Source organism: Equus przewalskii, chromosome 15, assembly GCF_037783145.1.
Source record: "Equus przewalskii isolate Varuska chromosome 15, EquPr2, whole genome shotgun sequence".
NCBI lineage: Eukaryota > Metazoa > Chordata > Mammalia > Perissodactyla > Equidae > Equus > Equus przewalskii.
This window is the reverse complement of record NC_091845.1, coordinates 67,014,334-67,027,997: the sequence shown is the minus strand read 5'-3', so window position 1 is coordinate 67,027,997 and position 13,664 is coordinate 67,014,334. Positions and strand designations below refer to the sequence as shown.

Genomic DNA, 13,664 nt, shown 5'->3' with positions numbered 1-13,664 from the left:
CCCAATATATCCAAAATATTACCATTGTAACATGTAATCAATATAAAAATTACTGAGGTTCTTACATCTTTTTTCATACTAAGTCTTCTGCATCCAGTATGTATTTCACCCTTATGTCACATCTCAAGTTGGACAGACCACATTTTAGGTGCCCGATCGCTACACGTGGCTGCTGACTGCCATATTGGGCAGCACGTGTGTAGAGTGTGTTTCTGTCCCCTAGCAAGCGAATGGTTTGTATTCCCTAGCTGATTCCACCATTCTTTCCAGGAGCCGGGTGGTGTCTCCGGTCATAGACGTGATTGACTGGAAGACTTTCCAGTATTACCCCTCCAAGGACCTGCAGCGCGGGGTGTTGGACTGGAAGCTGGATTTCCGCTGGGAGCCTTTGCCGGAGCGTGAAAGGAAGGCCCTCCAGTCCCCCGTCAGCCCCATCAGGTGAGGCCCCGTCGCACAGCCGGCTTTCCCTTGGCTTCCTCAGGGTGGACAGGGCGGCCAGCCTGCTTGGGATCTAATCCTGCCTCCCTTAGTTTCCTAGCAAGTTCATTAATCTGTGCCTCAGTCTCCTCATCAGTAAATTGGGGATGACAACAGGACTTGCCTTAGAAGGTTGTTGTGGAGATTGAATGAGTTAATGGATGAGAAGCATTTAGAGAGTGCCAGGCGCTCAGCTTCAGGTGTTATTATTGTCGTGTTGTTACATTAATGGACTCCAGCACAGCTCTTCCAGGTGGCCGCCATGGACGCCCTGTGGGACAGGGACAGAACCTGAGCTGGGATCTTGATCCAGCTCTGTCTAGCCAGGCAACATGGGAATTTCCCTCGCCTCAGGTACTTCCTCAGTAAAAAGGAAGAATTCGGCCAGGTGAATGCTAAGCCACCATAACTCTCCAAATATTTCCAATTTGGGGGGTTCTTTGGTTTGATTTTTGGACATGTTTGATTTTTGGACAATTATTCTATTTAAGTAGATGTTCTAGATATCTTCTGTTGCACAACAAACCGTCCAGACTTAGTAGTGTGAAACTACAATAGTTTGTTAAGCTCACGGACTCTGTGCGTCACGAACTAGGAAGGGAGCACGGGGGGTTGGTCGTCTCTGCTCCCTGGTGTCTGGGGCCGCAGTAGGGCTGTTCTTTACTAGACGGGAATGGCAGGAAATGGCTCAAGAGCTGGGGGCTGGAATACCCTAGAGATCTGTTCACATGTCTGAAGGTTGATACTGGCTGTCAGTAGGGACATCAGCTGGAACGGTGCTGATCTCTCCATGAGGTCACGGCACGTGGCTAGTTGGGGCTCCCTGCACCGTGGCGCTGGGTTCTGAGAGTAAGTATCCCAAGACAGCCAGGTGAAGCAAGCTGTGTCCCCCTCCCTCTTTAAAAAAATAATTTATTGGGGTGAATTTCACATAACATTAAAATTAACCGTTTAAAAATGAACGAGTCCGTAGCATTCAGTTCATTCACAATGTTGTGCAACCTCTGCCTGTATCTGGTTCCAAAACGCTTCCATTACTCCAAAGTAAAATTCCTTCCCGTAAAGCACTGTCTCCCACTCTCCCCTCCCCCAGCCCCGGCAACCCCCAATCTACTGTATGTCTCTATGCATCGATCCGTTTCAGACATTTCATATAAATGGAATCATCCAATATGTGATCATGTGTGTCTGGCTTCTGTCACTTACATAGTGTTCTGGAGGTGTGTTTCCCCTTCTACTGCCAAGCCTCAGAGTCACCTAGGGTCACCTCCACCATAGTCACAGGCCCACCCAGGCTCCTGCGAAGGAGACGTAGACCCCACCTCTCAGTGGGAGCGGTGTCAATGTCACCCTGTAAGAAGAGCCTGTGGGACAAGGGATCTGGTCGTGTCTGCCTTTGGACAGCGACCTTCATCTGCCACAGTCAGTCTCCATCATATACTGCCCACCACCAACCAATTATCCAAGTCGTTTCTGACAGCCTGGTACAGGGACACGGAATGAGGCATTGGGCACAAACAGGCCTTCCGAGGGTCTGCCCAAGGGAGTGTAACTCTGGCAGCAGATGTGTGATAAGCCACAATCTTAGATATGCAAAAAATAATTCTCTTTACTTTGTAATAAGGACTTCGATAATTTCTTTCTTGACCCCTCTTTCTACCTAGTGGCAGAAAACTTCCGGGCAAACTAGTCAGATTCAGTGATTGCTTAGTCATCTCATATTTATCTTTTGAAAAATGTTTATGCTTTTTTTTTTTTTTTTTGCTGTGGAAGATTGGCCTTGAGCTAACATCTGTTGCCAATCTTCCTCTTTCACCCTCCCCACAAAGCCCCAGTCATAGTTGTGTCTCCTAGTTATAGATCATTTTAGTTCTTCTATGTGGGATGCTACCACAGCATGGCCTGGTGAGTGGTGTGTAGGTTTGCGCCCAGAATCCAAACCAGCGAACCCCAGGCTGCTGAAGCAGAGCACGCGAACTTAACCACTTAGCCACGGGACCAGCCCCTGTCATCTCATATTTAAATCTATCATCCAGGTATGTCCCCCTTTCTGGTCTCCCTGAAGTTGATTTTGAGCCCCAGGCTCCTGTGGGGACAGCGTGTGTGAGAGGGAGTGTCCCGCCCTGGGCTCAGGGTGTCCTGCATCGGTGTGCACCACAATGTCCCTTCACTGGCTGTGGCATCTGGCCAGGGGTTGGCAGCCCTGCCCCCACGAGAATACACCCTCCATGTGGTAACTGCCAAAGTCCCACATCGGGATGCAGGAAGAAAGAGGAGGACAGAGCCTGACCGTTTCCCTTTGTTCAGGCCTGGTGCTGCCTGCCTTAGGATATCTTGTTTTAACCAAGGCCTCTTCCCAAAGGTCTTTCTACAGGGACTCAAGCCAGAGGGTAGGGAACTCTCGGGACCGGCCCCGTGGCCCTCCCTATAGGAGCAGGACCTGAGGAGGGGGTATAAAGGGCCCAGGCAGTGACAGTCTCTTTTGATAAAATACTGGGGTTTTTGACCTGGTTGCTTGGCTCCAGTCCTGCAGTTAAAAGCATCAAATCCACTCTCTCGGCCACTGGAGCTCCCACCTGGTGAGCCTCTCTGATGTGCTCCAGTTCTGACTGGTCTGTTCCGTCTTCTTTCTGCCCAGGAGCCCTGTGCTGCCTGGCGGGGTTGTTGCCATGGACAGACATTACTTCCAAAACACTGGAGCGTATGACCCTCTCATGTCACTGCGGGGTGGTGAAAACCTCGAACTGTCTCTCAAGGTATGTCCTGGACCAAGGGAGGACCCAGGGGGGCTCTCTGGAGTGGTGCGTATGGTCACAGCTCGGAGGCAGCATTAGAAATGCCGCCGATCAGGGATAAGGCTGTGGGCAAATTATAAAGTCACTAAATGTGGAGTGTCAAATCTCCTGTTTCTTCCCCTTTCCCATCTCTCTTGTACCCTACCTTGATTTTACCCTCAGCTTCCCTCGTGAACTCAGTTATCAAAGCTGCCCCTAGGAAAAGACACAGTATCAGTCATCTACACCTTAGCGCAGAGGTGCCGGTGACTTCTCTGTCACCCATAGGCCAAAAGAGATACCAAGCAATTCTGTGTAATGACCAGTCTGGTCCAAACAACTTCATAAGTATTTGTGCTAACAACTTAGCCCCTGTTAGGCACTGCACAAGTTTTCAAATCTTGGTATCAGATTGGACACCACCACCCTTGTTTCCTGTTTTCATTTTCATCTTTATCCCCAAGTGTGGACTGCAAGGCTTCCTGTCAAATGCCTTCCAGGCATCTGGGAGCAGGCGGGAGGGGTGGCGGAGAGCAGGGAATGCTCCTGAAGGAGGAGAGACTCTGCTGAAGGAGAGCTTGGTTTCATCTCCACACACATGGCTCTGGTGCCTTCACAGCAGAAAATTGCACGAGCTTTTAGAAGTTCCCTGACCACCAGGGACACCCTTCTCCCCGAGGAAGCCGCTTTGGGGAATGGGGGTGCTCATCCGCGTGGCCGCATCTCTACAAGTGCTAAGTCTGAGCCTGTGTTTCAAGGCAGGGGGCACGTTCAGGAAGTTGCATGGGGTGGACCACTTACCTAGCCAATTCGGTCCCAGGACAACAGTCCCTCTTCTTGCCACCTCGCCACTCCCCTGCCCAGAACTCCCAGATCTGGAAACTTGCTGCCCCCCGAGGACTGGAATTATCTTTACCATTTGTGCTCATGATTTCCTGAGGGGTCCCTCACTTCCCACGTTCTGGGAGTGGAGCGCACAGGTGTTTGCTTTCTCTTTTGTGGCAGGCTTGGCTCTGCGGTGGCTCCGTTGAAATCCTCCCCTGCTCTCGGGTGGGGCACATCTACCGAAATCAGGATGCCTATGCCCCCCTTGACCTGGAGGCGACCCTGCGGAACAAGGTTCGCATTGCTGAGACCTGGCTAGGTTCATTCAAAGAAACCTTCTACAGGCACAGCCCAGAGGCCTTCTCCTTGAGCAAGGTAGGCAGAGAGCCCAGCAGGGGCTTCTGGACCCATCACAGGGCCACCAGCTGGAGGCTGGGCCTGGGAGTGTCTCTCGCTCCAGCCTGGAGGAGAAAATAGAAGCTTCTGGCTTACCCTTCCCTTGAGTTGCCCCTCTCAAGAGGCTCCCCTACCTGGTGGGGCTGTCCTCGGTCTCTCCAAGCATCTCCAGGGGACGTCACAGCTGGTCTCGGCCTGGAACCCCCTGATGTCTGTGGGTTGACATTCATGGGATGCGATCCTTCATCATGGGGCCAGAGGAGAGATTGGGTGGGGGTTGTGATGAAACAGGTCTCAGAGGGCCCTTTCTTCATGGGCAAAGTGCTCAAGACTGTGAAATTACCTAAGACATGAAACAAATATAAGTATAGAAATAAACATAAAGGATCCAAGACAAGCCAGAGAAAAATAAAAATTTTAAACATTTAATTAAATGGCCACAAAAAGTGCATTTTTGCCTGGTCAGCTTCCACTCAGCTCAGTTCTTACGGAGGGGCACAAACATGCCATTTGACGTGCGACGGGAGTTCGCATCAATGTTTGCTGCCCTGGGACTGGGAGCTCCAAGGTAAGATTTCCAGGACCCACAAAGGTCCTGGGACAGCTTCTACAAGCCCTCACCAGCCACACTGCTGGCTATGGCACCTTCTCTGATCCACAAATGTCCCTCTCTGCTCCTTTGATGACTTTCACAAGGAGAATGGCACCTCCTACTGGTAAATGAGAAGATCTTTTTTTTCTTTTGACCGTTCTCGTTAATTCTTGTTTTGGAAGTGTCCTATTGCTTACTTCGATGTCAGGATTTAATAGCTTCACTGCCTCCCCGGAGGTATTTGAAAGCAGGCATTTACTTTCAATTTAAATAGCTAAAGGTTAATTTTATTCTAACAATTTCTATCCTTCCATCCCCTTTCCTGTCCACCCCTAAAACCCTCAGGTGGATTTTGAGATACAGAAATGCTGGGCACACAAAGGACAAGGCCGGTGTTTCACTGCTGGAGGAGCTGGCATTCTCTTGTTTTCTCCTCTCAGGCGTGGTTGTACAGAAGGGGAAGTTCATTGTCATTTGAGGTCGAACAGGGGCCGGGTAGATTTGCCAGTTTGTCTCATCACCACAAAAGGTGAAGGTGCTGGAACGTGCATGAAGGAATGTTTCTGCTTTGGTAGCAAAGTTCAGACTTGGAGAATGGCTGGGGAGGTCCCAAGTGAACACTAAGAGTGCCAAGAAGTTATCCAAAAGACTTACACGAATTTTATTAGGGGAAAGAGTAAGAGATCTCTCTGGTTTAATGGTGGGTAACTATGCTGAATGGACAAGAAATTCCTGCCTTAGAGAAGTTGTTCTCAAACTTTCTGTGGATAAGACTCACTGGGAGAAATGGTTAAAATGCAGATTCCAGGGTCTCCACCCCAACCTATTGAGTCCTAGTCTCTGGGGTAGGCCCCAGGGATCTGCATTTTAATAAGTTCCTTGGGCATTTCTGAGCCAGGTCCTCAGGGAATCATACTTTGAAGCATGTAGAGAGCATTTCAGTATGACAGACTCAGACTTACTTTTCCTGATATTTCCATCTGAGGATGAACAGAGGGAAAAAGCAGAATGAAACCAAACTCACTTCACTCAGCCTGTTGGGCCAGTATCTAATTGCCAGACTAGAGGCCACCCCATTGGAACTCTGATGTGGACTTCCTGTTCCAGCTCCCTCTCTTTTCCTCTTCCCATCATCCCAGGAAATAATTATCTCTCTCTCTTTTTTTGTTTTTGGTCCTTCCAATCCCTTCTTAGCATCTCTTTCTTCCCTAAAAATATCCAGGATTTACTACTAAACTTGTGGGTAGGGTTCTTTGTATCTTATTAATACAGCTAAATACATAAATTTATACTAAGGTGTTAAGGACCTACCTTGATATCCATTCTATATATTGTATTATAAAGGAGGATCGCAAGGAAAGGGGACAGTGTAGCCCAAAGAAATGATTCATTAATAGAGGATATTGGGCACCTAGAGGGGAAGAAATGTAAGCTTGCCTTGTCCCCACCCTGCACCCCACAATTTACCAGCTTACTTCATCTCAGTTGCCCTCGGGTCAGTTCCTGCCTCCATATGGCCCATCATGGTGGTGCACCACACAGACCTAGGTGCAAAGCCCCACCATTTTGCTGGCTTCCACAGAAAAGTCATCAATGCACAGACATCATGGTCTTTGTAGAGCGAAGATGTAAGGGGTTGTGGGAAGGGAGTGGCATCACCCAGCATGTTACTGGTCCCACAACTCTCTCTAAGGAAGACCCATCCTGTTCTGTCCCTTCCAAACCCTCTTCTCTCAACGTGTGGCCTTCCCTCCCTTCTGTAGCCCTAGGGAACTGTGGTCTTGGCTCCTCCTTCTGTCCCAGTCCTTCCGCTTCTCCCCAACCACCTCTGTCTCCCCCACCAGCACCACGTGAACTCTGGTATTAAGCAGGCTGGCTCCATCTTGCTGCCCGTGCCTTTCTCCTCCCCCAGGCTGAGAGGCCCGACTGCACAGAACGCTTGCAGCTGCAAAGGAGTCTGGGTTGTCGCATGTTCCACTGGTTTCTGGCCAACATCTATCCCGAGCTGTACCCATCTGAATGCAGGCCCAGGTTCTCTGGAAAGGCAAGGCATGCCCCACGGAAGTGGAGGAGGAAGGGGAGGGGGGCAGCTTCCCAAGACAGAAATTGGATGTTCAGATGCTCTTCCATGACCCTGGCCAACCTGTCCTGAGCTCAGTGGGGCTCGAGGCTTCCATGCCCACCCTGAGGGAGGTGACTGGGTTGCCCCATAGCCCATCCTAGGGCACTTCATCACGACAGGTGCAGCCTGCCTCCTTCAGGAGGCCTGTCCCTTAGGATCAGCGGCTTCAGCTTGACCTCACTCATTTTTGTGGCCTGAGCCTGGCACCTTGAGCTACGCTCCTGAGAGGGAAGGAGAGCAAGGGCGCCTGATAGAGGGTGTCTTTACGAGGAGGACGGGATTCACTTCTGTGTGGATGTCCACTTTCAGCTCCACAACACTGGACTGGGCTTCTGTGCAGACTGCCAAGCAGAAGGGGACATCCTGGGCTGTGCCATGATGCTGGCTCCTTGCAGTGACAGCCGGCAGCAACAGGTAGGTGGTCAGAGTTCTCCGGGTAACAGCCCGGGACCTGAGAGAGGTCTTTCCTGGGATGCTCCTTACTTCCCTTTGGGGCATCTCCTTTCAGTGGTCCTATGTCCCTTGACTGCCCATGGTCCCCCTTGCTGACGACCCATCCTAGCTCTGCCTGCCCTGCCCCCGGCTGCAAGCACAGACATGGACCGTCATCAGAGCATATGAGTGTCTGAGCCTGAGGGAAATGGAGAGGCTGTTTAGCCAATGCTTTCATCTGACAGATGAGGAAACTGAGGCTCAGAGAGTAGCTAGCCCAGGAGTTGCAACACAGATGTCTCCAGGGTCCAGGCAGGTAAAGGGAATGAGCACGGTGAGCTGGGTGGAGGCCGTTGTGACTGAGGAGCTCATGCCCCATCTGAAAGGACAGCTGCACCTGCCCAGCCCCAACAAATGGTTTTTGTTTGTATGAGAGTAAATCCAATGTTATAAGATCACCCAAAATTTTAAAAAACACTGGAAATCCAGAGTTTATGGAAAGCTCCCTATTTAAACTAAAAAAACTATAATCAGAAGTCAAAGAAAACCTGTGTGCAGGTAAATTTCCACCATCTGGACCAGCCAGAGATCATCAGCCAACTAGAACCAGAGATGGGAAGTGGGTCCCCTGAGCGGGCACTGTCAATGCAGAAGCACTGAGGGAGCGAGTGGAACGGGAACTGCTCCCCGTGCAGCGGTGCCTCCGACCACCTGATGGGACTCTACTGTCAAGTCTCACGACCTCTGGTGCTGAGTCCTGGCCCAGTAGATGTGTTGCGACTTTCAGGCATTTAAAGGCGATCTATGGGAGCCGAAGTTCCCAGAGGGGGAACTTTAGCGCACCACAGGAGCCTGGGGTGTGTGTGTATGTTTGTGTGTGTGTGTGTGTGTGTGTGTGTGAAGTGGAGAGGGAGGGCTGAATTTGGAGCAGACAGGCCTCCTGGCTTCAGGGCACCATCTGCTCCTCTTGCCAGAGGAGCTTTATGCACAGAGGGAGTCACTGGCTCCAGGTTTCAGAGCAGTGGCCTCGTTCAGAACATTTCCCATGCACAGAGCAATTTGGTCTGTGAAATTCCTTCCACCGCAAGGAAGGCTTTCATTCCACGGTCAGAAGGAAGGCAGAGGGTACAAATGCCCCTGGAGAGAGGAGGGAATGGCACATAAGCTCTACTGGGATGCCAGGGCTGGCAGGAGCCTCTCCCCAGAGTGGAGGGCTCTGACTTGCTTGGGACCACGAGACAGCACTGAAGACCAAGTCTGTGGATTTCCCTGAGGCCCCACTCTGCAGCATGGCTGGACCCCTCAGTACACAACAGGAATGAGGCTGCCCTGGTGACAACAGAAGCTTATGGCCCAAAGGGCAGCCAAAGAGAGATGTTGAACATGACTTGCAGGCACTCTGCCCACAGGGAGAGGCCCATCCTTGAGCCAGAGTTCCTGTTCACAGTGTATATGGCCCAACACAGTACAGACTATTCGAAATCAATGCTACGCCTACTAGGGATGGGTCAGTCTAGTGGCTTGTCCATTCCCTGGCCGTAGTTTTTAACCCTTTTAGGTTATATCTTGAGGTTGCTATATGGGGGCAGGATCAGCTCCTGAACCAAAATTTGGTTCCGCTATTGAGATTGATGACCCCACACATGCAACAAGAGAGACTGAAAAGCACTACTGTCCACTTAGTGAGACTTTCTTGGGAAGAGCATGGCATGCTCACAAGCAGGCCTGAACCGGCCCAAGGGAGCAGGAAGGGGCGGTGGCTTTGGTTCCCGTGTGGGTTGGGCTGGGCCGGGTGCTGGCTTCCAAGCTCAGGCTGGGCTTCTCTGGTTTGAACTTCCCACCAACAGTAGAGAAGGGAGTTCCAGGGCTTTCTTATGAGCTCGCCCAGAAGTGGGGCAAGAGGAGGAGGAGAAGCAGTGGGGCTTGAAGCTCAGAGGTCACACATCAGCCACGGACTCAGACTCTTATCACAGCTTACTTGCTTCCTTTAAGAAGTTGATGAACTCTCAGGACCTTTCCCCAAGAAAAACATATCTAAACACCACACACCACACAAAATTTTAACAATTTCCAGGGGTTCATGGATGCCTTGAGGCCCCACGGGGGTCTAAAATTCCTGGTTCATAACCCCCAGAAGCTGAAGGAAAGAGGCAAAGGGTGGAATCCTGCCTCTTCCTGTAGCCTCCAGACTGGTAGACTTAACCCCTTCGAGTGTCCTAGGAGAGAAGTAGAAGGTAGAAGTCAGCAGAACGCTCTAGATGCAGCAGGGACATCCCAGCATCCATGTAGGCCCCTTGGTCATCAGAAAGGTCTCTTTATATCTTAGGGTATATCTTCTCTTCAAAATTTCCATCACGGAATAACTTCCCAAGGTGGTGGGAAGCCTCAGTGATGCTGGCTGAGGGTTGGTGGATCCACTTCTTGTCGCAGCTTGGATGCTGACCTAGAAAGTCTAGCCTGCCCCCGATCTCTCTCCTTTCAGTATGTGACTGGGGCCTTTGCGTTAGGCTGTCATATCCCAAGGGCTTCTGTTAAACATAAACAACAAACTATCAGTTCCTGGAGATGTTGATCAACTGAGTCAGGTGAGGCCCCAAGAACCTGAGGCAAAACCCAGAACATCTCCTGGAAGGTCTTAAGTCCAGCCCTGAGGAGGACCACCGGGGGCTGCACTTGGCCGTGCAAGCCCTGGGATCATGGGGGAAGGCCCCGGGCCTGCAGGACACGTGGGGAAGCAAATGCTCAGGATCCACTTGGCCTCTTTCAGCTTTGCCCTTTACTAGTCTTCCAGAACACACTGACAGGAATTCACATCTGACACAGGGGAGGAGGACATAGATATAAAATGCCAAGTGAGGAAGCTGTGTAATGCGGTGGGAACAACTCCCCACTTTCTAGCCGTGTGATATCAGGCAGGCGTCTGAACCTCTCCGAGTCTTGGTTTCCTCACCCGCAACTGTGGATAATGAATCCCCCTCATGCAAACAGACTGTTAGCTTTTTGGGGTTTTGATTCTTGTTGGGGAGGAGGAATTAGCAAGGACTTCTGTACTCAGCAAAACTGTGAACTAGATAAGCTGAAAGCACCTAGATATGCCATATAAAAAAATAAGAAGAAACACCCTCTTTTGTGCATAAGTAACTGAGTTTAGGGCAAAGAGAATCTCCAGGGGCAAAAAAATCAAGAGGCAACTGAAAATAGAGCCACAGGGCATGGGCCAAGTGACCCACCTGGGGTGAGGGGACAGTTACTGTCAACCTCAGGAATCCAGAGGCATTGGTTTCATGCAGGGTGAGCGATGAGGTCCCACCTTCAGGCCGTGAGAGAGGAGAACTGGGAATGAGGCTCCCGTAAAAAGCTAGCTTTGAGTGTCAAAGAGTAACCTACTTATGAAAAGTTTGACTAGAAAAACCCACCCACCGACACAGGAAGATGACAAGGAAGCTTGTCTGTCTCTACAGGGTCTTTGCGTAGGAGAGAATTACTCTCTCCTGAAAATTTTGAGGCATCTCATGTTGGTTTAGGGTTCAAATTTACATGAACTGTGTGGTCTGGGAGTCCTCAAGCAGGACTGGCTGCCTAATTTGTGGGGCTCAGCGCAAAAAGGAAAATGTGGGGCCTATACTTCGGCAAGTTTGAGAATTTCGAGACAGTAACAGCAGAGCATGAAACCAAATATATTAAAGCAAGAATATTAAGCCCTTCTAAGCAGGAGCCTCCATCCAACTGTACGGGTCACAACCCTGTGTCCCAGCCACAAAATTAACATAAAAATTAGTTCTGGCTCTGCTTGGCAGGAACAAATGGAAAGTGGGCTTCTTACAGTTGAAGGCCTGCAAATGTGTGCACAATCCAGTACCACAAAACACCAGAGGAAGTGACAACCACAAGCGAGAGTCAGTGGACCCAACAGACAGCAGGAAAATCAGTTACAGGGCCAAGAAGAGATCTTCTCCAGAAAGAGATCAACTTGGGCCCCAGAAGTATTCCTTATCTGTGCTTCCATCAGTACACTCACAAAACACACAGCATTCTGCATGGCCTCGCCTATGGGGCAGTAAATAGAGTAATGGAGGAACATGCCAGAATGCATAAATATGAATGCAAAAGCAGATGGAATGTTCAGATGCCAGGGCTAGTCTAGTGTCATATTTGCGGACCTGACTATGAGATACGGTCTTGCTGACCCCATAGAATCTGAAGATTGCCCCTAGACCTCAGCCCTATGGTGAGCTCTCCTTCCCTCATCTCTAGGTTGGGGAGCATCTTCTAGCTATGCTAATAACCCCTGCCTCTGTCCCAGGACCTGAAGCACACTGGCAGGAAGGAGATACGCTTCGGCAGCCCACGGTACCTGTGCTTCGATGTCAGGAGAGAGCAGGTGATTCTTCAGAACTGCACGGAGGAAAGCCCTGCCATCCATCAGCAGCACTGGGACTTCCAGGAGGTGAGTAATCCATTCACAAAGGGCTCGGCAGTGTCACTGGCTGGCACTGTGTCCCAGGCTCTTTCAAGGGGTCGAGTATTACTTTACAGGCCTGTGCCTCTGTGTTGAGCTTAGTGGCATGGCACTAAGGCCTCAGGGGGAGGTAAAGCCAACCTTGCAGCAAAGTTGGGCCGCCAGCATCTTGAAATGTACCAATTTGCCATGTTTCTGTTTTGCTCTGACCTTGATCGTGGCAGAGAGAGGAGGCAGCCTCTTTTTAAAGTTTATTAGCTCAGATCACAAGTAGGACCATGGAGCATGTTACAGAAGCAGTCAACCACCTCGGTGGTGTGGTTTTAGGAGCAATGGAAAAGCCCTTCCCTACTCTATCACCAAAATAGTTGTGGCTATAGATATCATCCTCTTCCTTTGCAAGTTCCTGTGAGCATTTCATCGTTTTAGGAAGACTTTGATTCGTATGACCCCAGAGAGAAGCTCTGGATCTTTTCCAGAGGTTATGTATCAATAAAGAGGAAAAAGGAGGAATGCAGGTGTTTAGGGAGAGTGAGTGGATCCCCCATACAGCATTGGGATAGGAAGGTGACAGTATCAACAGTAAGTGTCCATACATAGCTTTGCACCTCAAATCCTTCCTGAAATGAGTTAGGGTATAAATACGCAAGCAAATAAGTACGCACATTTTTAATTTATTTTGCGTGTGTGTGTGTGTTTGTTTTGTTTTGTTTTTGAGGAAGATTAGCCCTGAGCTAACATCTGCCGCCAATCCTCCTCTTTTTGCTGAGGAAGACTGGCCCTGAGCTAACATCCATGCCCATCTTCCTCTGCTTTATATGTGGGACGCCTACCACAGCATGGCTTGCCAAGCGGTGCCATGTCTGCACCCGGGATCTGAACTGGTGAACCCTGGGCTGCCGAAGCAGTACGTGCGAATTTAACCGCTGCACCACTGGGCTGGCCCCCTACACACATTTTTAAAAAATTTCTTTTCTTCAATTTTTGCTTGGGAATAAAGAGGGTAAAATAACTAAGCAGAACTCTGTGCATTAGTACTCTTAAAGCAGGCTGTGAAAGAAGAACATCATATGATGGAAACTTAAGCTGAACTCACAATAAGCAGTTGAGAACAAAGCTCTTGGAGCTTTGATACCAAGTGAACCCAAGACTCAGGGGCCCAAATGCTCAAAGAAGTCTTAGACGTCAAGTTAAGGTCCTTTATGAATGATCATAAAGGATCATTCTAAGCAAGTCCTCTGGATAAGATATGTTTTAGAAACAGCATTGAAAAATAATACGTAAAACGTTAGTGACTAAAATGTACCTGGCATCTTTTAGGCATTAAAAAAATAAGACTTCAAAAAAGTATTATCATTTGGCCATAAAAAGGAATGAGGTACTGTTCATAGCAGCTCTATTCACAACAGCCAAGAGGTGGAAGCAACCCAGGTGTCCAATGATAGATATGAATGAATAAACAAAACGTGGCGTAAACATACAGTGTATTGTGATTCAGCCTTTAAGGAAGGAAATCCTATTTGCTACAACATGAATGAACTTTGAGGACATTACGCAAAGTGAATTAAGCCAGTGACAAAAAGACAA

At 49.6% G+C, this 13,664-nt stretch overlaps 1 protein-coding gene across 4 annotated transcripts in view; it reads left to right on the top strand.

Moving 5' to 3' along the window:
- Positions 1-13,664, top strand: part of GALNT15 (polypeptide N-acetylgalactosaminyltransferase 15) — a 44,031-nt gene that overhangs the window by 27,075 nt on the left and 3,292 nt on the right. The window contains exons 4-9 of one of the 4 annotated variants that reach the window (XM_008514204.2): positions 271-438; positions 3,116-3,233; positions 4,257-4,451; positions 6,977-7,108; positions 7,496-7,600; positions 11,922-12,065. In XM_008514204.2, the coding sequence (XP_008512426.1) occupies positions 271-438; positions 3,116-3,233; positions 4,257-4,451; positions 6,977-7,108; positions 7,496-7,600; positions 11,922-12,065 (862 nt within the window). Of the gene's footprint in view, positions 1-270; positions 439-2,331; positions 2,514-3,115; positions 3,234-4,256; positions 4,452-6,976; positions 7,109-7,495; positions 7,601-11,921; positions 12,066-13,664 lie in introns of those variants that run through there. The other 3 variants (XM_008514206.2, XM_070577523.1, XM_070577524.1) reach the window with 3 other exon arrangements.